Below are 21,827 nucleotides of genomic sequence, written 5' to 3'. Positions count from 1 at the left end.
TGGTATGAGCCCTTCTCCCACCTGGCACTGAGAGCAATTTTGGTGACATCCATAGCTTAGGTGCAATGACATCTCTACTTCTTAAAGGCCTTTTGGTTCCTGAGCTAATTAAATGTCCCAGACAGGGAGGACACACTTAATCGTATTAATGACTTCTGGTCAGAAAACAGTGTGCCCAGCCCTCTGAGGGAGTGCCTTTCTGAACCACCTCCATTTGTTCAGGTGCTTGGTGATTGTTATCAGCCCTTTTGAGAGATTAAGTTTGTACGCAGGAGCAAGTCACTTAGGTAATGGATCCCGGGGCCCCGGGAGTGTCTGGTGACTGTGGAGTGTGCAGCCAGCAAGCACCTTGGCTCATTCAGATTCCAGAACCACTGTTTTCCAACTTCCTCCTCTTCAGAACCATTGAGGGATGGGGAGGGACTTGACTATCAAGGAGAAGAGGGGTTCTCTCCTATCTCTGGCTGTTCACCCAGCCCTTTCACACACAGGGAAGCTGGGGACAGTCCTTGCCCTGAGCAGTCTCACAGCTTAGTGGGGTCACAGACACAAACAACGTGAGCAAACAAAGACAATACCACATTAGACTGGAAACAGCAGAGGTGAGCACATGATGCCCTGTGGGTGTATACCGTTGGTAACTGCCCCAGCCTGGGGATTCAGAGAAGGCTTCCTGGAGGAAGACACATGTGAGATGAGAAATGAGAGTTACAAGCTGAAAATTGGCCAGGTGTGGTGGCTCACACCTGTGATCCCAGCACTTTGGGCGGCCAAGTTGGGCAGATCACCTGAGGTCGGGAGTTCGAGACCAGCCTGGCCAACATGGTGAAACCCTGTCCCTACTAAAAATACAAAAATTAGCTGGGTGTGGTGGGGCGTGCCTGTAATTCCAGGTACTCGGGAGACTGAGGCAGAAGAATCGCTTGAACATGGGAGGCAGAGGTTGCAGTGAGCCGAGATCACATCATTGCACTCCAGCCTGGGCAAAAAGAGCGAAACTCCATATCAAAAAATAATAATAATAAAAAAATAAATAAATTGTTTAAAAAGCAGAAAATCTCCCCCGTTGAGGGGAAATCTGTTGAGGCGACTGTGAAATGGAATTCCCTGACTGGGTTTGGTGCAGGTTTTAGCATAAGGCTGGAAGGATGGAAATAGCTCTCTCATCAACTTATGGGACAGTGGTTGGTGAAACCTTAACAAAATGCCAATGTTCCAAGAATACTGTTATCGGTTCCAGGACTATTGTTGCTTTAAGCCCCCACCTTGAGCATTCAGAGAAGACAGATGACTAAGGAAGACGAAGTTGCAGATGTCTCTTTAAAAAATGAGAGAGGATTCCTCGAGCCACGCCCTCTTCTCATTAATATTAAATTATTGTGAATATTGATGTGGGGGCGTGGCGCCTTGGCCAGCTGGGGTAGCCAGCCAGGGGTTCCCGGTTTCACAGAGAGGAAAGTGACAGAAGCGGTGCGGAGGCAGAAGCAGAGACAGCGGAGAGGCCGGCAGCCACCCAGTCTCGGGGGAGCGCTTAGCTCCCCCGCCCCGGCTCCCACCCTGTCCGGGGGGCTCCTCAAGCCCTCAGCCCCACCCCCGGGCTCCCCATGGAAGCCAGCTGTGCCCCAGGAGGAGCAGGAGGAGGTGGAGTCGGCTGAATGCCCACAGTGCGCCCGGGGCCCCTGAGCCCATCCTGCTCCTAGCCGCTGCCCTAAGGCCCCCGCGCCCCCCGCGCCCCCCACCCGGGGCCGCGCCGCCTCCGTCTGCCCCTCCCCCGGGGCTTCGCCCCGGACCTGCCCCCCGCCCGCTTGCCAGCGCTCAGGCAGGAGCTCTGGACTGGGCGCGCCGCCGCCCTGGAGTGAGGGAAGCCCAGTCGAAGGGGGTCCCGGGAGCCGGCCGCGATGGACGCCGTCTTGGAACCATTCCCGGCCGACAGGCTGTTCCCCGGATCCAGCTTCCTGGACTTGGGGGATCTGAACGAGTCGGACTTCCTCAACAATGCGGTAAGACGAAGGGTCTCCGTTCCCGTTCCACCCCTCGGCACCCTTCTTCGCGGCGCGCCTGGGCCCCTAGAAGGACCCGACTACACATCACTGGGCAGGAGCGGGGAAAGGGTTCAGCGCAGGGTCTCCCGGAGCGACATGTGTTTGGAGCTCCGAGATTTGACGAGTAGGTCCCTCGACACCTCCCTTGGACCCCCGCCTGACCTAAGCCTCGGAGCTGGTGCCAGTGCGCGCCCCTCCTGGGGGCGCAATCCTTGAACACATTGGCCTCCACCTTCTAGGGGAAGGGGTCATCGAGGTATCGGGGCCGTCCGATCCTTGGATCTGAGCTCAAGAGACGCCAATCCCGCCCTCCACCCACGTCTTCTAGCCGTCCCAACCCACCCCAGGTTCCAGGACCAGACTGGGCGCAAAGTGGCAGCGCCCTTTCCTGCGCCTCCCTTGGGGCTTCTGTGGCTCTTAGGCTGGACCTCCGCTGGGAGGCGCACCCGGGAGCGTTCTGAGGGTCTGAGACCCGACGCCCCTCGGGGATCAGAGCCAGACCCGGGTTCTCAGTCAGGCCCGGAAACTTCAGGGTGCTACCATGGCAGCCCCAGGGAATCAGGGCCAGAGACCCCCCCCCCCCCCAGGGAGGGACCTGAGGCTGGGGGCTGGGGGGAGGCAGTCAGGGCAACACAGGGTGCTGGCTCAGGAGGATGGGAGCCCTTTCTCTCCATCTGCCTCTAGATCTCTGCTCTGTCCCTCTGTTCCTGGAGTCTGGCTGACTTTCTCTCTCCCTCTCCCTATGTCTTCTTGACTAGGTCCGACTGTGAGCTTGTCTTTCTCCTCTTTCTCACTCTTCCCCTCCCTCCCTAAGGAAACGTGGCTTCTCTCTCTTCTTCCCTCCCTCCCTCTCTCAGGCTCAGCCCTAAGGCCTTGATGGGGGAGGGGCATGGGCTTAGAATGGGAGAAAATATTTAGGTTCAGAAGGGCCTGCCTAGATGAAATGTGGATTGTTGGGGAATCTAGTGGGAGCCCCCTCTTCAGTGAACCACCAGTTGCATGTGCATGCCTGTACACACCACACACACACACATACACACACCCTGTGATCAAGCACTTGAGACTCTTTACCTGCTGATCTCTACCTCCCAGGACCAAGATAAACTTGGCCAGGCAAGAGCCAAGTCCTTAGAGGACTTGAGCATCTTGGACTTCCACCTAAACTGTCCCAGGCCACTAGATTGACGGTGAGGAGCCAGGCCAAGGGACAGGAGCCAGAGTCAAGGAGGCATGGGGACTGAGGTCTCCCTGTTCTCCATTAAACAGCACATCCTGGTCACTGTGCGCTCTGAGGAAGGCCCCTTGTCCCAGGCAGAGAGAGCATAATTCATCAGACAGAACAAGGGTACAAGGGGAGAGGGCTTGCATTGACAGCAGAGAGACTTGGTTTCTAGTCCTGGCTCTGCTTCCCCTGTGAGCTTGGCCCATACCACTGGATCTCCTCCCTGGGCCTCAGTTTCTTTGTCTGTAAAATGGGGGAGATGTTGGATCAGATGGTTCTGGCACAGATCCCAGGAATAAAGCAGCAGGGATCAGGGGATCCACACCTTCTCTTGAGGTTGGTAAAAGACACTAGTCAGAGGGAAAGAGGTTTGTCAGAGCTCAGACCCTTGAAGTCAAGGGAGGCAGTAGAGCCCTGCAGTAAGCTTCCCTCGGCCCTTGGAAGCTCTGAGTTGGGCTTTCTTCTGAATGAACTCAGCCGCCCGCAGCCTCTTCCTGCTGCTCCATTCAGCCCTGCGTCCCCAGCTGCTCATCTGGGCCTTGGTCCAGCACAGGAAAGGAGGCACGACCAGACAGTGGGATCCAGCACTGGGACACTGGGGAGGAAAAGCCCTGCTGGGGAGGCTCCTGATCTTGCACCTGGGCAGGGCCAGGAGAGGCAGCGGGAGAAGATGGGGTGCCTAAAGAAAGAGAGAAAGGACTCTTGGGCTGGGAATCAAGAGATTTAATTCTGTCTGTGTTTCTGCCACCAGCCAGCGGGAGAATTCAGAAAAGTGACTTTATTTATTTATTTATTTATTTATTGAGATGGAGTCTTGCTCTGTCGCCCAGGCTGGAGTGCAGTGGCGAGATCTTGGCTCACTGCAAACTCTGCCTCCCGGGTTCACGCCATTCTCCTGCCTCAGCCTCTCAAGTAGCTGGGACTACAGGCGCCTGCCACCACGCTCGGCTAATTTTTTTTGCATTTTTATTAGAGACAGGGTTTCACCGTGTTAGCCAGGATGGTCTCGATCTCCTGACCTCATGATCCACCCACCTCGGACTCCCAAAGTGCCAGGATTACAGGCTTGAGCCACCGCGCCCGGCCAAAAGTCACTTCTTCTGGGGGTTGGTTTCCTCATCTGAAAAATGGAAATATTAGAACCATAGCATTACTGAAGGCATTTCGAGAGAAAATTAAAGTGAAGGTTAATGTAGCACAACGCCTGGCATGAAACGTTCATCGTTGGTTTGATCCATAGAGACTGGATGGGGGTGATAGTGAGAATTGCTCAGCTAGGAGTTGCTCTGTGAACACAGCAAGTCATTTTCCTTTTCTGGGGCCTCCATCTCCATATCCGAGGTCCCTTCCAGCTGAGATCCCATACCAACCCTTCCCCCAACTCCTTCATTCTGGATGAGGATAGGAAAATATTTCCAGGGTTCAGGATGGGTAGGGATGGTGTCTGTGTGCCTCTCCGCCTGGAAAATAGAGAGCAGAATATTCACTATCCTCCTTAAAAATCCAGATACAGGCCATAAATCATGCGGAAATTGTGTGTGCTCTGTTGCTCTGTGCAAAATGCAAAATGTATGCTCACCCTGAAAACAACTATGCAAGAAATACGCATGCACTTGGACAGACAGGAGAGGGAGTACACAAAGTCAAGACAAGTGTGTTTGGAGGTGGGCTGGCTGCTTTTTCTTTCTGTGAGGATACCTTCATGTTGCTGCAATTCTGTTTATGCGATTCTCAGAGATCCTCAGAAGGGGGCTGCCCTTCCTGTCCCATGTGGGGGCATCTCCTCCCTGCCTGTCCCATTCTCCCACGGTTTCTGATGTGGCCACCCTCGAGCCACTGTACTCTGTGGTCCTTCAGCCCCTTGGCCCATACGAGAGAGAGGGTCTGGGCTCCAAGAACTGGGATAAAGGACCAAAGGGAGAGCAGGTCGTTTCTCCAGATGGAAACACTAGGTCTGTGTGCTGTCCCCTCCTTCCTCTGGCTAAGAGGAAGGGATGTCTGGCTTCTCTAGAGGGAACTGGCTTGGGATCCCAGAGAAGCCCCAGCTGGGAGGGTGTGGGGAGGAGAAGGAGGAGGAAGAAGAGGTCTGTTTTCTCAGAAGGGAGCAGCAGGAAGCTGCAAGGATGTTTGCCCAGCACACCCGTTCACTCCCTGCAGCTGGAGAGGCCAGGTGTGGGAGTGACTGACGGGGACCCGGGGACCAGCCCAGCATGGAGGGAGGCGGTGGGCGCTAAGGCTGATCGCTACTCCCCAGACCCCTGGCCTGGCTTCTCCTGAGCTAACTGGGAAGCAGAGAGGCATCCTCACCCCCAGCCTTTGGGAGATTTAGGGAGATTAGAGAAGTATGTGTGTTTGGGTGTTCCTATGTCTGTGGGTGGCCCTTTAACAGTCCTTAAAAGGGGAGATGTATGTGTGTTTCCGTTTAAGTTCTCACCAACAGGAAAGAAGACAGAAGTGCTAAGGCACTCTGGTCTCAAGAGTGGAATCTGCTAGAAAAGAGCTAATGAAAAACCTACTGCAGGAGCCCAAATCTCAGGTTGCCTATTCAAAAAGGAGACCTCTGATACCTACTCCTCCATCAAAACATGAAGTTCGTCTTGAGCAGAGGTTTGCTTTGGGTTTTGCTTCCCCCAGTGTTGAGGGAACAGTTCCTTGAGTCAGGGGCTTGGTCTGTCTTGTTCACTGCTATATCCCAGTGCCTAGCAACCAACTGTTGCTGAATGAATAAATGGATGGATGGATGGATGGATGGAGAAAAAGGGGCCCAAGCCAGACCCCACATTCTTAGAGAAGAGGAAAAAGTGTCCTTAAGCCCATCTATTTGCAGCCATCTAGGTCCTTCAGAGCCCGCACTGTCTCTGGGGTCCAGGAAGGGCTCTCTATGGTTTTCAATGTATTCTCATTGCCTTGAGCCATCCCCATACTGTAGCACAGGCCTCTGAAGCCCCTAGTCTAGAATAGTCTACAATTGGCTACCCACAGGGGATTTGAACTTGTGGCTCAGGTCTCACCCTTGAGCACCGGCTCTAGTGCTTCCGTCTTCCCCAGTTTCTTCTTCAGATTGCTCTAGGACTCCTGGATCCATACTCACCCAATTTAAGAATAAGCCTTTTCCAGCCCTGCCTCAGGGCCCTTGCACATGCTGTTCCTGCCATCTGGACTGCTTTTCTCCCAGTCTCTCCATCTCAGCCTTCTGATCCCAGCTCAAATGTCACCTCCTTCAGGAAGGCTCCCTGAACACCTAAAGTGGGACCCCCCCTATTCTTTTCTGTTTTAGTCTTTTGATTTCTTCTAGCCCTTAACCCAGTTTGCAATTATTTTAATGGCTTACTGTGTATTTCCTCCATGAGGAAGTAAGTTCCATAAGAGGAGAGTCCATATCAGTTTTGTGCATTGACATAAACCTAGCACAGTCACATGGGACAAAATAGATGCTCAATATAGTAAAACTCTACAATAATGCAATAAATATGCCCAGTCAAAAATGTCCAGTTATGTTCATTTGCAGTGGCTCATGCCTGTAATCTCAATGCTTTGGGAGGCCAAGGCAGGAGGATTGCTTGAGCCCAGAAGTTCAAGACCAGTCTGGGCAACATAGGGAGACCTCATCTCTACACAAAATTTTTAAAAATTAGCCAGGCATGGTGGCATATGCCTATGGTCCCAGCTGCTCGGGAGGCTGAGGAGGGAGGATCACATGGGCTAGGGAGGTTGGGACTGCAGTGAGCCATGATGGCATCACTGCACTCCAGCCTGGGCAACAGAGCCAGACCCTGTCTCTAAAAGTAATAATAATAATACAAATTTAAAAATAAATTTTCCAATTACATAAAATGTGGAGTTATATTTTTGTAGAATTAACGAAAAACAGTATTTTTCAGATGGTCTGTACTATCACAAAAAGCAGGAAAGTAAAAATTGTGACACCTTACTGCACAAAGCGCACCAAAGAGAGAGAGTCCCACAGAAGAATGAGGCATCACTTTTTTTTTTTACCAACCCCACAAAGAATGGAGTTTTGCTCACTTTTACTTGAGAAGGGGCCTGAGCATAGAACAGAAGTCAAGTTTGGGTCACATTGTAGCGAACTTTGCTCTATTTCAAGGACTTACTATATTTGTAGAGAAAATTACTTTAGGCTGGGGCAATCCTTGTAAGGGAAGGGAAACATTGTTTTAAAAAAATCCCAGGCTGGATGTGGTGGCTCACACCTGTAATTCTAGCACTTTGGGAGGTGGAGGCAGGGGGATCACTTGAGGCCAAGAGTTTGAGACCAGCCTGGAAACACAGAAAGACTCCATCTCTACAAAAAATAAAAAATAAATAATTATCCAGGCATGGTGGCACATACCTGAAGGCCTGGCTGCTTAGGAGACTGACGTGGGAGGATCACTTGAGCCCAGGAGTTCAAGGCTGCAGTGAGCTATTATCACGCCACTGCACTCCAGCCTGGGCAACAGAGCAAGACCCCAAAAATCAGATCTAAGTGTTCAAGAGGTGTACTTACGTTTCCTGAAGGGGTCCTGGGGTTTTCAGGATCCTGGAATGGCCAGCCCTTAGGGTGGTGGGGATGCAGGGTCCCACAGAAGTGCTGTCTGCCCCCCGACAGGTTGTGAGGTCCCTCCGGCTTCCCTGGACCAGCCGGGAATTCATTTGCTCATTCATTAATACACATGTCCATTCCTTCAGCAACTGGGCACTGAAGGAACATCTATGTTGGTGCCAGGGTAACCTGGATGAAGAAAACACACTTGACCCTCCAGTCAATCACAGACGAATGAGAGAGAAAGAGAGCGAAATAGGCAGTATCAATACCATGGTGGATGCCATGATGGAGCAGAGCATGGCAGGAGGCTGAGCCAGGCTACAGGTCATGAAAGCTTTCTCAGAAGGTGATCTCTGCACATGCTGCCCCAATTTCCCTCATCCTTAGTGGCAAAGGACTTATTAGAAGGCATTTCTGGCCAGGTATGGTGGCTCACGCCTGTAATCCCAACACTTTGGGAGGTCGAGGCAGGTGGATCACCTGAGTTCAGGAGTTTGAGACCAGCCTGACTAACATCGTGAAACCCCGTCTCTACTAAAAATATTAAAAAAAAATTAGCCGGGCATGGTAGCAGGTGCCTGTAATCCCAGCTACTTGGGAGGCTGAGGCAGGAGAATAGCTTGAACCCAGGAGGCAGAGATTGCAGTGAGCCAAGATCGCACCATTGCACTCCAGCCTAGGCAACAAGGGCAAAACTTTGTCTCAGAAAAAAAAAAAAAAAAAAAAAAAAAAAGGCATTTCCACAGGGACTGGGGCCATGTTCCTTTTACCGAACACATATAGGCGTTATTATCCATTGTGCAGATAAGAAAACTAAGAGAGGGGAATATATTAACTCCACTCAAGGGCAGGAGTCCTACAGAGTCAAAGAGGGGAGCGAGAAGAAGCTACAAGCAAGTTCTCTTGTTGTTCTGGTTTGAGCTTTGCCCTCTAGAGCAAGAAAAATTCAGGATCTTTGATATCAGAGGGTCCCTGCCTTCATCCTCACCCACTCCCATCCTTAGGGCACCTTGGATGCCTAGAGCTTTATGGGCAAAGCCAGATGCCCTGGACAAGCTCCCACATCCCATTTCACACCCTATCCTCAGATTCACCCCAGGATGCTGTTCCCCAGCCCTTCTGGGGACTTGGACCTTTGCTCCCTGCAACTCCCAGGACTCCTCAGGAGACTCTGTTTCTGTCTGCCCTGGCCTGGCCTGGCCTGGCTGCTGCACCAGGAGAGGGGAGCATGAAGGACATCCCTGTTTTGTGTCTTCTCCCTATACCATGTGCTTCATGCGAGTCCTGGTACCGAGGCCCTCCTGGAGCATCTCTCTCTGGGACCTGGCTTGCCCTTGAACCTCCCTCAAGAAACCAGCTCCAGATGCTGTAGAACAGTCTGTTCCTCTGGAAGTCTCAGCACTCCTGGGGGCAGGATAGAGGAGGAAGATTTGGGTGGAGTTAAGTCAAGACCATGAGCATTGCTCTGGCTGGAACTCTGTGTAACCCTCTTGAGCAGCCCTGGGGAAGCCAGACTGAATGGCAGGACCCTGGACCAGGACTGGGGAATGTGTGGGAGTGGGATTGTCTGGTTGAGGAGAAGCTGGGAGAGGCAGGGAATGCCCCAGGACTCTGACCCTCAGAGGAAATATGTCAAAGGTATTGATTTCCTTGGAATGTCAAAGATCTTGATCCCCACCTCCTGGACACACCATATTGTCTACAAGGTCAGTTTGATAGCTGGAGCAACCATGGGCTTCCCTGCTGCCGGGTTCAGTGTGCCTCCTCCCCCAATTCCTCTGGGACAGAGCCTTCACTGCCGCTTCCTTGGCCCTTGGCTCATGGCCCGGAAGCCACTTCACCCATCAGAGAGAGGCTGACACATCTGGGCTGGGATGTGTGGTCCAACATAACAGCTGGACAGCAGCAGCCACTGGTCCCTCCTCTCCTTCCAAAAGAATAACAAAAATGAAAGTAATGATGGAGTGAGGCAGGCTCTTCAGGCCTTCATGGAGAGCCAGGAGGCAGGTTTCAGGCAGTGACTGAGGGGAGCTCACTTTGGAGGCAGACGGGTCTGAGCCTTTGCCCATGGGTTCCTTCCACCTGGAATACCCTCACCCCTCTTCACCTCATTTCCCTCACTTGCTGTGTGACCTTAGGCAAATCACTTTCCCTTTCTGGGCCTTGCCCTCCTCATTTATGAACCAAACTGAGGGTTCCCTGAGAGCAGGGTGTGTCAGTCAATTATTTTTGGCTATTCTCTAGGTACAGCTATAATGACTGAGTGCTCAGGAAATGTTTATTTATTGGATGGATGGAAGGAAGGCAGGATGGAGTAGGGTGGGGACAATAGAGGAATGAATAGGTGGGTGAATAGATAGTAAAAGAAAGGACACTTCTACATTTCCAGCTTTGAGGGTCCTCTTTTCTAAAGTAGATTCATTCATTCATTCATTCATTTGATTACTCAAATCGTGAATCTTAGCATAAATGCCATCTCTCCCTTTCACTTTATCATCATGGCCTTTTCTATTATGACATATTGTGCAATGGAAGAATATACAGAATGTATATCTATCAGTTATAAAGTATAATAAAATGAATACATGAAAACTTACCCAGCTTAAGAATCAGACTCAGGGCCAGGCATGGTGACTGATGCATGTAATCCTAGCACTTTGGGAGGCTGAGGCGGGTCAGGAATTTGAGACCAGCCTGGCCAACATGGCGAAACCCCATCTCTACTAAAAATACAAAAATTGGCCGGGTGTGGTGGCTCATGCCTGCAATCCCAGCACTTTGGGAGGCTGAGGCGGGCAGATCACCTGAGGTCGGGAGTTTGAGACTAGCCTGACCAACATGGAGAAACCCTGTCTCTACTAAGAATACAAAATTAGTTGGGCGTGGTGGCACATGCCTGTAATCCCAGCTACTAGGGAGGCTGAGGCAGGAGAATTGCTTGAACCTGGGAGGGGGAGGTTGTGGTGAGCCGAGATCGCACCATTGCACTCCAGCCTGGGCAAAAAGAGTGAAACTCAGTCTCAAAAATAAAAAATTTAAAAAAGAATAAAAATAAAATACAAAGGCTGGGCGCGGTGGCTCAAGCCTGTAATCCCAGCACTTTGGGAGGCCGAGATGGGTGGATCACGAGGTCAGGAGATCGAGACCATGCTGGCTAACATGGTGAAAGCCCGTCTCTACTAAAAAATACAAAAAATTAGCCGGGCGAGGTGGCGGGCGCCTGTGGTCCCAGCTACTCGGGAGGCTGAGGCGGGAGAATGGCATGAACCCAGGAGGCGGAGCTTGCAGTGAGCTGAGATCCGGCCACTGCACTCCAGCCTGGGCAACAGAGCGAGACTCCGTCTCAAAAAAATAAATAAATAAATAAATAAATAAATAAATAAATAAATAAATAAAATAAAAATAAAATACAAAAATAAAAATACAAAAATTAGCCAGGCGTGGTGGTGGGAGCCTATAATCCCAGCTACTCAGGAGGCTGAGGCAGGAGAACTGCTTGAACCCAGGAGGCAGAGGTTGCAGTGAGCCAAGATTGCACCACTGCACTCCAGCCTGGGCAATAGAACAAGACTCTGTCTCAAAAAAAAAAAAAAGAAGAAAAGAAAAAAGACTCAGTTCTGAATATCTTGGTCTCTCAAAGCTGCATGAGTTTGGGACAGAGGTGAGCTGTAGATTCTGAATCCACCCCACTTTGGGGAGATTTTAAACAGGAAAGTCCCAAGACCAGGTGCATACTCCCAGGCTCAACCTGTGCAGACAGCAGGTCCGCAGGTCAGACGGCAGATGATGGGGCAAGTGCTGGGGAGGTGATCCTTGCTTGAGGTGGGACATCTGCAGCGCTGCTTAGACCTGGGGGCTCCCTCTTGTCACCTGTGTGAGCTTGGGCAGGTGCTTTAACCTCTCCAGGCTTATTTCCCTCATCCAAAAGTAGGGTTCATGGTAAAACATAGGGTTCTTAAGAGAATTCCATCAGAAATTCTTGTAGAGGGGCTGGTACACCATAAACCCTCTATAAACAATAGTTGCCACTGCTGTTTTTATTCTTTTGGTTTTTAAATTTTTTTTTCTGAGACAGGGTCTCACTCTGTTGCCCAGGCTGGAGTGTAGTGGCATAAACACAGCTCACTACAGCCTCAACCTCCCAGACTCAAGTGATCCTCCCACCTCAACACCCCAAGTAGCTGGGACTACAGGCACATGCCACCATGCCTGGCTAATTTTTTGTATTTTTTGTAAAGATGGCTTTTTGCCATGTTGCCCAGGCTAGTCTCAAACTCCTGAGCTCAAGCGATCCTCCCTCCTTGGCTCCCAAAGTGCTAAGATTACAGGCATGAGTCGCCACATCTGGATAATTTTTAATTTTTGTGGGTACATAGTAGGTTAGATACTTGGGGGTACATGAGATATTTTGGTACAGGCATGTAATACACAATAATCACATCATGGGCCAGGCACGGTGGCTCATGCCTATAAAACCAGCACTTTGGGAGGCCAAGGTGGACGGATCACAAGGTCAGGAGTTCGAGAACAGCCTGACCAACGTGGTGAAATCCCGTTTCTACTAAAAATACAAAAATTAGCCGGGTGTATTGGTGCATGCCTGTAATCCCAGCTACTCAGGAGGCTGAGGCAGAAGAATTGCTTGAACCCAGGAGGCGGAGGTTGCAGTGAGCTGAGATCGCACCACTGAACTCCAGCCTGGGCAACAGAGTGAGACTCTGTCTCAAAAAAAAAAAAAAATCATGTAATGGAGAGTGGGGTATCCATCCCCTCAGGCATTTATCCTTTGTGTTACAAACAATCCAATTATACTCTTCATTTTTTTATTTTATTTATTTATTTATTTATTCATTTATTTTTGAGATGGAGTCTCACTCTGTTGCCCAGGCTGGAGTGCAGTGGCATGACCTCCACTCATGGCAGCCTCTGCCTCCCAGGTTCAAGCGATTCTCTGCCTCAGTCTCCCAAGTAGCTGGGATTACAGGCATGCGCTATGACACTCGGCTAATTTTTGTATTTTTAGCAGAGACGGGGTTTTGTTATGTTGGCCAGGCTGGTCTCAAACTTCTGGCCTCAAGTGATCCGCCCGCCTCAGCCTCCCAAAGTGCTGGGATTACAGGTGTGAGCCACTGCACCCGGCCCTCTTAGTTATTTTTAAATTTAATTATAATTGACTATGGTCCCCTTTGCTGTTTTTATTCTGATTGTTGCTGTCATTGCCTAAAAGGAAGGCCCACAGCATTTGACAGCCCTTGCAGGAATATCCCACCTTGTCCAGCCCTGCAGAGCCCTGCTCACAGGGATTTTATTTTTCTATCTGTCTCAATTCTCTGAAGATGGGAGGCTCTTTGGGTAAAGCCAAAAAGCCCCAGGACCCTTCTCAGGGCTCTTTCTGGGCAGCAGGAGAGGGATGGCCAGGAAAGGAGCAAAACCAGATCCCCAGGATGAACACAGTGTGTGGAGTGGGGGCTCATATTTTGTATCTGGCCCTGGACTAGGTGCTGCAATGGGGCAGCAGGATCATTCCTTCAGCAACCAGTGTTGTTGTGGGTGCTTTAGAACACGGGCTCTGCGATCAGAGCTTGGGTTCAAATCCCCGCTTGACCACTTGCTAACTGAATGAACTTGGGCAAGCTACTTAACTACTCTGAGCCTCAGTGTCTCATCCATAAAGTGAGGGTACTAAGAAGACCCACTTTATCCTTTGAAACTTAAATGAGCCACTACATGCAGGGAGTTAGAGCAGTGCCTGGTACATAAATATTCACTGTTGTTATATTATGATCATTACTATTAGGCAGAGTATAAATGGGGCCCTATTTGAGACTCTGCAGAGGGTTCAAGGATGAAATCTGGCCGGGCGCAGTGGCTCACGCCTGTAATCCCAGCACTTTGGGAAGCTGAGGCAGGCGGATCACTTGAGGTCAGGGGTTCGAGACCAACCTGGACAACACAGTGAAATCCCATCTCTACCAAAAAATACAAAAATTAGCCGGACATGGTGGTCCGTTCCTGTAATCCCAGCTACTTGGGAGGCTGAGGCAGGAGAATTACTTGAACCCAGGAGGCAGAGGTTGCAATGAGCCAAGATCGTACCACTGTACTCCAGCCTGGGCAACAGAGTGAGACCCCGTCTCCAAAAAACAAAAAAAAAGAAACCTTTCCTTGATCCTACCCTAAAGAAGGGTAACGTTTAGAAGGATAGCTGGATCCCATTGTGTGTAATTAGAGTTCAGGGCATGATATCAGCCAATGACGGAACAGTCTGTAAGTGCTATGGTAGAACAGAGAGGGAGATGACTCTTCGAGCTTGGTGATCAGGGAAGGCTTCTTGGAGGAAGCAGCATTTGAGTTGGCCCCTTAAAGGATAGGAAGAGTTAGAATGAGGAGATAAAGAACAAAACACTGCAGGCACCAGGAGAGGTATAAGCAAAGGTCCTACAGCCATGGGGACCACAGCAGGTTTAAGGACCTGGGAGTGGTCCGTCCAACCAGGTTGGAGAGAAGAGAAAATGAGGGGGCTCCAGCTCTAGTGGTAAGCTGGGATCAGTTTCTGACAGTCCCTGAGTATCACGCTGGGGAGCTGGGAGTTTTTCAGCAGGCAGGAGGGAGCCAATGATAGTTCTGGGTTGTACCAGGTGATGGTCACCAGCTCTTCTGAATGGTCTCAGTGCTTGGGGCCCTGCAGTCCATCAGGGGAATCTCAGCTGTCGCCCTGTCTGGGTGATCAGGGACTCTCCCCCAGGGGGAACAGAATTGTGGGCCCTCCCTGAGCCCAGGGTAGCTGAGGGCAGCAGCTGACTCCAGGTCTCTTCTCTCCTCTGACTTCTACCCTGTGCCCTGATGTGACTCTCACACTGGGCCAGGAGTACCAGTTCCCTTCTGGCTCCTTCATCCCCAGCACTGAGAGCCAGGCTGGCCTGGGGAGGCCCAAGGCAACTCCGCCCTTGCAGAGGGACAGGCTGTTCCTCTCCGGGGCTGAGAGCTCCAGCCTGAACCATGTCCTGGCTCCTGGCCCAACACCAGGACCCTAACAAGGTTCCCCCATCCCGTCCAATACTCCAGGACCCTCCACCATCAGACAAAGCACGTCCCTATGAACCCCAGGAGCCTAGAAGGGTCTGAACCCTCCTGAGCCCAGCCCAGCCTGGCACACTAGCTCCTTGACCCTCCCACCCATTGGCTGGGACAAGATGCCCAGAGCCCCACTCACCATCCTTCCAGCCCTGCCCTCTGCCGCCCCAAGGCCTTCACCCCTTTCTCTCCAGGGCTGCAAATCAGTTCCACATTTGGGATCTGGCATGCACTATCTGCTCAGAACTCTCTCCTCCCAGTTAGCTCCCATCTCCCTCCACCCCACAAGTTCAGTCCCTGGGGTCTGCGGGAGGGGAAGGGCTCCTGCCTCTGACAATCCCTTCAGAGGACTGAGAGGGAGCCTGACTGTGGCACCGTGCCAGAGGGACGGTGGACAGGAGGCCTCCCAGGGAGAGATGAAAGAGGAGGAGCCGAGGGGGTGGGCGGAGGCAAAGCTAGAGCAAGCAAGGGGACGACGGGTTGGGGGTGGGGAGGGAAGGAAGGTGGTAGTTCCCAGCTCAGCACATTCCTGAGACATCTGGACGCACTGGAAGGGCCCCAGCTGGCCTGCATGACTGTGGCTCTAGCTTCTCTACTCTGTGATGTCAGGACCCAGCACTCCCCACTCCCCTCAGAGTCCCACTGGCCTGGGGGCCATTTGGGGCTGAGTACTGGGGTCTCTTCCCCAGACCCCTGACCCTCAGTGAGCAAGAAGGAGGCCCCTGGGGCAATGGAGGAAATGCCTGCCACAGAGGTGGGCCTGGACATGGGGGTAGGAGGGAGGCACTGAAGACCCAGTGGTTTGCCCTTCCGACTGACTCAAGGAAAAGTGTGCCTTTGGGCTGGTGTCAGTCCTTCTTTCCTCCTTGGAAGGGAGATAGAGACAAATGAATGACTCTGGAAATGGCTGCTTACCTTGGGCTGTGTGACCCTGGGCAAGTGTACTCCCATCCCCAGCTCTCGGTTTTCCTCATCTGTAATAATAACAGCTACATTTAATGAGAGCCTTCCTCCTATATGTCCTGCATTATATAAAGCACTTTACAATTGTTATCTCATTTAATCCTCACAGCAACCTGGTGGGGTGGGTACGAATGTTCCCATTTTATACTCAGGACTGAGGCTTAGAGAGGTTAAGTAACTTATCCAAAGCCTGCACAGTGTGTAGGAGAACCAGGATTAGAACCAGGTCTGTCTGACTCCCTTGCTCATAACCATTGAACTGCTTTGCCTCTGCACATAAGAGCGGGTGGACTTACTGATGCCAAAATTCCTTTCTGCTCGAAAATTGTAATGATTTCTTTTGGCCATTGTGGGGCTCTTCAAGAAGGGCAAGGGCAGGCATTAGTCACCTACTGGGTGGGGGAAGGAAGGCAGAGACAGCTGGCTTTGAAGCATCGGGTGGGTCAAGAGTCTTTGGTGGTCTCCTCCCATGGAGGCCCAGAGAGCTCCAGACCCCAGGGACTGGAGTCATTAGCCTAATCCCCAGCTGAGCCCGGGGGTCCCACACCTTCCCTGAAAGAAGAGAGTAAATAAGGAGAGAGAATACCACTCCCTCCAAAAATAAAACCTGAGGACAACTCAGACAGGCCAGGACCGCTGAGGATGTCAGAGGCCGAATGCTGAGTACACTGAGGAGAGGGGAGGCCAAGGGAATTCCAGCCAGAGCGAGGCGGTAGGCTCCAGGCGAGGAGGGCCTTCCAGCTGGCCAGAGGCCGGGAGAGCAGCCCTAACAGGTTGGCCACTGTGTTCTGTTTATACCCTTAGGCCTGACTGGGTCTGGTGGGGACAGCGATTCCAGCACTGAGTGGAGTCTGTGCTTCCCAGGTACCTGGTCTGGCTAGGGCTTAAGAATAGAAAGGCTTGGGGAAGGAAGAACCACCCGGAGAATGGGTACAGCGGCCCCACTAGGGAGGAGCCGAGGGAAGGAGTCCAAACACATGGAAACTCTGCCTGGAGCAGAAGCAAGCTGGCATCAGAGCAAGATTCGGGATGGTCATTCCTGGAGGCTCTCTGCTGCAGAAAACAGGGCCTGAGTCCATAAGCTGTCTGACACACTCCTTCATTCACACACTCATCCAGTCGGTCAGTCACTCAGCAAACGCCTGAGCACCCACTGTGTGCTGGGACCAATGCTAGGCTTTGCAGATTTGGACAAGAATTGGACACAGCAAGACATAGAGGCAATACGGCTGGATCATTTGAAGCTATACCAAGGAACTTGCACTCTATCCTAAGAGTAGAAGGAAGCCATATTCATTGATGGCTCCCTACTACCCTTAGGATAGAGTACCCTTGGGATAGAGTACAAGTTCCTGATCGATGGAGCAGAGAAATGACACAGTGACTTCTAAGTTTTAGAAGATCCTTTTTTTAGAGACAGGGTCTTGCTCTGTTGCCCTGGCTGGACTGTAGCAGTGTAATCATAGCTCACTGCAGCCTCAAACTTCTGGGCTCAAGTAATCCTCCTACCTCAGCTCCCTGAGTGACTGGGATTACCCACCACACCTGGCTAATATTTTTTAATTTTTTGTGTGTGGAGATGGGATCTTGCTATATTGCCCAGGCTGGCCTCAAACTCCTGGCCTCAAGCAATCTTCCCACCTTGGCCTTCCAAAGTGGTAGGATTACAAGTGTGAGCCCCCTTGACTGGCCTAGAAGATCTCTCTTGATGTAACGTGGAGGATGCTCTGGAGAGGGATCAGAGTTCGAGGCTTGGACTTACCTTCATAGTCACACCATTGGTCAGAAAGCCTTTTAAGAGCAGGAATTCGATCTTGTTCATCTCTGTATCCACAAAGCTGGGCACCCAGTAGGTGCTGAGTAAATACTGAATGAATGCATGAATGATGAATAAATGAATATGACTAGATGCCCTTATTCTCCAGAGGCCCCTGGCACCAACCCTGGCACTCGATTTCCAGTGTCCTAAGCTGTCCTGCAGGGTTCCCCTGCCTATAGACCAGCGTCTCCAGCAGCCAGACCGTAGGCTGCTGTGCCCTCGGAGGTGCCAGACAGAGCTAATCCCAGCCCTGGGCGGCGGCACTCGCTGCCATCGCTTCCTCCTGCCCAGACAGTGCCTGGTGCCCGCCCCAGGGTTGGGCCACAGCGCATGGGCCGCCTGGTGAGAAGATGCCAGGGGCTGGCTGGGAAACTGAGGAAGCTATGGCCTGACCACAGCAAGGTTACCAGTGTCAGGAGGGGCAATGGAAGGGCCAGACTAACAGGGCTAGGGGACTGCAGAGAATACACACCCTCCCCAGGACTCTGCTCTGCCTTGAAGTAGCCTGTGGCTGGCACCTGCCTGCTAATTCCTCTTTCCTTCCTTTCTCCAGCACACACTGGCAACAGAAAGCTCAGTCCCCATGTTGACGCTTTCTTCAGTCCCAGCCCTCACTGTCCCAGCCCCATGCAAGCCTGGGACTCCCAAATCTCCCTCACTGGTGTTCACATGACTCAGTCATCTCAGGCACTGAGATGCTGGCTTGGCGACACCAACATTTAGTTCTGTGGTCATGTGAGATGGTGTGTGTGTGAGAGCGAGTATGCGTGACCATGTCTGTGTGATCCTGTGTCTGGGGTGACTTCGCATGTGCGTGAGTGTAGGGGTGTGAATCACTGTCTGATCACATCTGATGAGTGTGTCTTGTTGAGTTTGCATTCACACCTGACAGTGTCAGCCTATGTGACTCTGTGAGGGTGTCTGTATGTGTGATAGCGCCTGTACAAGGCTGCACACGGAACTGTCTGAATGTGTCGATGGGTGTACTTTTCACTATGTGGTGTCAGAGATGTGGTGTTTCCCTGTGTACTTAGGAACCCCTCAGCCCACATCTGTGTAGCATGTGCACATGCGTGCATGCACACACACACACACAGAAGTATTTCTGCTTATTTGGACTTGTGCTCTGTGGTGAACAGTTTGGTAGGGGAAAATATGAAACTTCAGCAGCCGCCTTCCTTAGGCCTGTGGGGACTGGGGGCTGAGAGTGAGGTTGGAGGTTGGAATAACGTGCTCCCTTAACCCCCATACTCTGCCAGGAAGACTCTGGGAGGGACTGGCTCCAGGAACCAGGAGAACTGTTTTCTCACCGTCCAGTCCCCAAAAGGCCAGGGCAGAGGAAAAAGGCCCACGTTCTGAAGACTAATTCACTTTTCTAGACCCCTCCCAACCGCGCTTCCATAGAGACACAGAGTGTAACAGATGAGGAAACCGAGGCCAGGAGAGGAGACACCTGCCACTGCCCAGGTCTCAGAGCAGACCTGGGTCTTGAATTAGGGCCTCCAGAGTTTCAGTTCAGTGCATTTTCTCCTTCACAGGGTGGCTTTAGCTCTGGGAGGGCAAGGCCTGGGTCTCTTAGGACCCCCACATACTGGATGGCAATGCTTAAGGACAGGGTGGGTCTGCTGACAACTGGGGACCCAAAGGGCCCACCTCCTCTCCCTGTTCTCACTGCCCCCCGGCCCCCCAGGCACAGCAGTGACTCAGACTGAAGGCCCTTCAGCTTGAAATAGGGACAACTTTCTAGTGACCACGAGGCAAGTAACCGTCCGGGAATGTATGGGTCAGTGTGTGTTGGGGTGTGTGGGGGGAGCTCTGTGGGCCCCAGCCTGCGGGGGGAAAGAAAGGGGGAAATGTGAGAGGCCTCTCCTCCCATCTCTCCCTAGCTCTCACTCTCTCGGAAGGAATGTCCGGGCTCAGGATTCCCCCCCCACCCCTTATCCCACAGCTCAGCCTGGACCCGCTCCGGTCTCCTCCCTCCTTTCCCCAAGCACAGACTGAACCAGCCTGGGCCGGGGGAGGGGCAGAAGTCAGGAATGGGGGTGCAAGCGCCAAGGAGCCAGGGGCCTGAGGGAAGGGGGCGCGCTGAGGCTGCTTCTGGTTAGGGAGACCCTTCTCCTACACCAACCCCAGCAGGCAGCTGCGCCCCTAGAGCTTTACCCTGTTTCTGCACTGACCTTAGGGAAGGAATTTAGGGAGGGGGAAAAACAAGGCTAGAGCCGGTACGATTACTGCCCCAGGAGAGTCCCCTCTGCCGCCACCAGAGACAGAGAACCACCAAAGCGCCCCACGGTAGGACAATTCGAGATGGAGCTGCAAGGGGATTTAAGGCCCGGCCCGCCCTTTGACTCGAGGAGGTCGGGGAGACCCTCGGTCTCCACTTCTCCCCGCGGGGGTGGGGGCGGGGCCATGCTACTGATGACGGGTTTAGGACACCGTGAGACGGCCAGGCCATTCTGCCTCGGCCCCAGACGCAGAAGGGGTCCCATGCAGGCCCGAGCCAGTGCACCCTGCGCTCCCACAGCCGCGGGCCATCGGCGCCGGCTAGGACCCTCCTCCGCGCGAGCCCTGCACTCCTCCGGTGCCCTCCACGCCGCCACGGGCGGCTGCTCGCAGCCTCCCGCCATTGGCCAGGAGCTCTGCGGCTCCCACCAATGAGCAGGACGGATTCCGGCGAGGGGCGGCCCCGGGTGTTCCCGGGTTAACCCTTTGTGGGCCGCTCCAGGACAGCGGCACCCGGATCCTTCTCTAAAATGTAAACGGCGGGCGGCTGAGGCCGGGCTCCAAGAGGGGGTGCAGCCGAGAGGAGGGGTACGCGGGTCTGCGAGCTGGAGAGCTCGGGAACCTCTCCTCCAAGAGAGGGAAGCCGGCGCCGGCTGCGCGTGGCAGCCGAAAAGGAGCTTATATTGGCACGACTATAGGAAAAAGTCTTTAACGAGGAGGGAAACAAATCATAATATTTCCTTCGCCGGCATCCCACCCCCGTTGCCTGGAAAGGCACCCTTATAGGACGCTCACCCCCTGCAGAACCCTGTCGCCCTCAAAGCGTTGACACATGGCTCCCCTGACGTTCGTGGACACCCGGCCACCGACCCCTTCCTCTTGCTCCCCAATTTCCATCGGACAATCTAAACCTGAACTTTTGTGTGTGAAGTGGAGGGAGGGCTGGGTGTGGTTGGGGGTAGAGGGGACTAGGGGGCGTGCTGGACCGGAGGAGGTCTGAGGTCTCCAGAATGGGCTTTCCAGGGATGGGGCCAAGTGGATGCGGTGGAAAGAGTGAGAGGACCAGAAGGTCCCGCACGCGCCAGGGCAGCCGTGGACTTCACCAGCTCACTTTGCAGCCCCGGACATCACCAGCTCACTCACTGTGCGTCCTGGGTAGCTGCGTTTCCCTCTCTGGACTGGAGTTTTCTCTGCTGAGAAATAGAAGGGATGGAGCGAGGCGGGGAGCGGGGGACGGGGACCGTGGAGGAGCTTTCTCCGGTCCCTTCTGCCTCTAACTTGATGATAGAAACCAACCCTAATTGAGCCGCCATGAGAGGCCAGGCATCAGACGGAACTAGGGCCGCAGAGCTCTCTACGGGAGTCCCTGATGGCAGTGCTCCCAGGAGGGCGAGGTGGGCCTAGGGGTGATGGGACGCGCCCACTGTCCACCCAGCACCTGAAGAAGCCCGGCGCAAAGAAGACCTGGGCGTCGGAGTGTCCTCCACCCCCACCCCGCCTGCCCCTTGGCCGCCCTCCCCTTCCACTTGGCTCCCGCTGCTCTGGAAGCTCCATCCTGCTGGGTTTTGGCTGCTGTTTCTAGCAGGTGGGGTGGGGGCTGCTCACACAATGGGGCCAGCTGAGCTCTCTAAGCAGTTTCCTGCGGGCACCCTAAAAGGGTCTCTGGGAAGAACCTGGGTCATCTGCCTGAGCCAAGGCCTTCAGGGAATCCAGCCCAGATCGGAGGAAGCATCTCTCCTCTCCCAGGCCCCAGGAAGGGGCTTGGCAAACCCTTATCGCCTGAGAAGCAGCTGCTGGAGAAATACCTTAGCGTCTGACTCACCGGCTCCCTCTGTTCACAGCCCCCTCCCGCTGGGCCCAACACCAGGCCTTTGAGAGACCCTAAGGGAGAGAACTGACGGAAGCGCCCCCAGCCGGCAGGCCCGGGCTCTGCGGGGG

The 21,827-nt window shown here is 53.0% G+C and overlaps 1 protein-coding gene across 2 annotated transcripts in view; it reads left to right on the top strand.

The window, feature by feature from the left end:
- Nucleotides 1-1,442: 1,442 nt before the first annotated feature.
- The window catches only part of LOC105471659 (cAMP responsive element binding protein 3 like 1), a 45,824-nt gene continuing 25,439 nt past the window's right edge, over nucleotides 1,443-21,827 (top strand). Inside the window, exon 1 of one of the 2 annotated variants that reach the window (XM_011724263.2) lies at nucleotides 1,443-2,000. In XM_011724263.2, coding sequence (XP_011722565.2) covers nucleotides 1,899-2,000 — 102 coding nt within the window. In that variant the 5' untranslated portion in view covers nucleotides 1,443-1,898. The remainder of the gene's footprint in view (nucleotides 2,001-21,827) is intronic. The other variant, XM_071074768.1, reaches the window with a different exon arrangement.

This window comes from Macaca nemestrina, chromosome 12 (assembly GCF_043159975.1).
Source record: "Macaca nemestrina isolate mMacNem1 chromosome 12, mMacNem.hap1, whole genome shotgun sequence".
NCBI classification, from domain to species: domain Eukaryota; kingdom Metazoa; phylum Chordata; class Mammalia; order Primates; family Cercopithecidae; genus Macaca; species Macaca nemestrina.
Note: the sequence above shows the minus strand (reverse complement) of the source record. Positions and strands in the feature narration are given on the sequence as shown.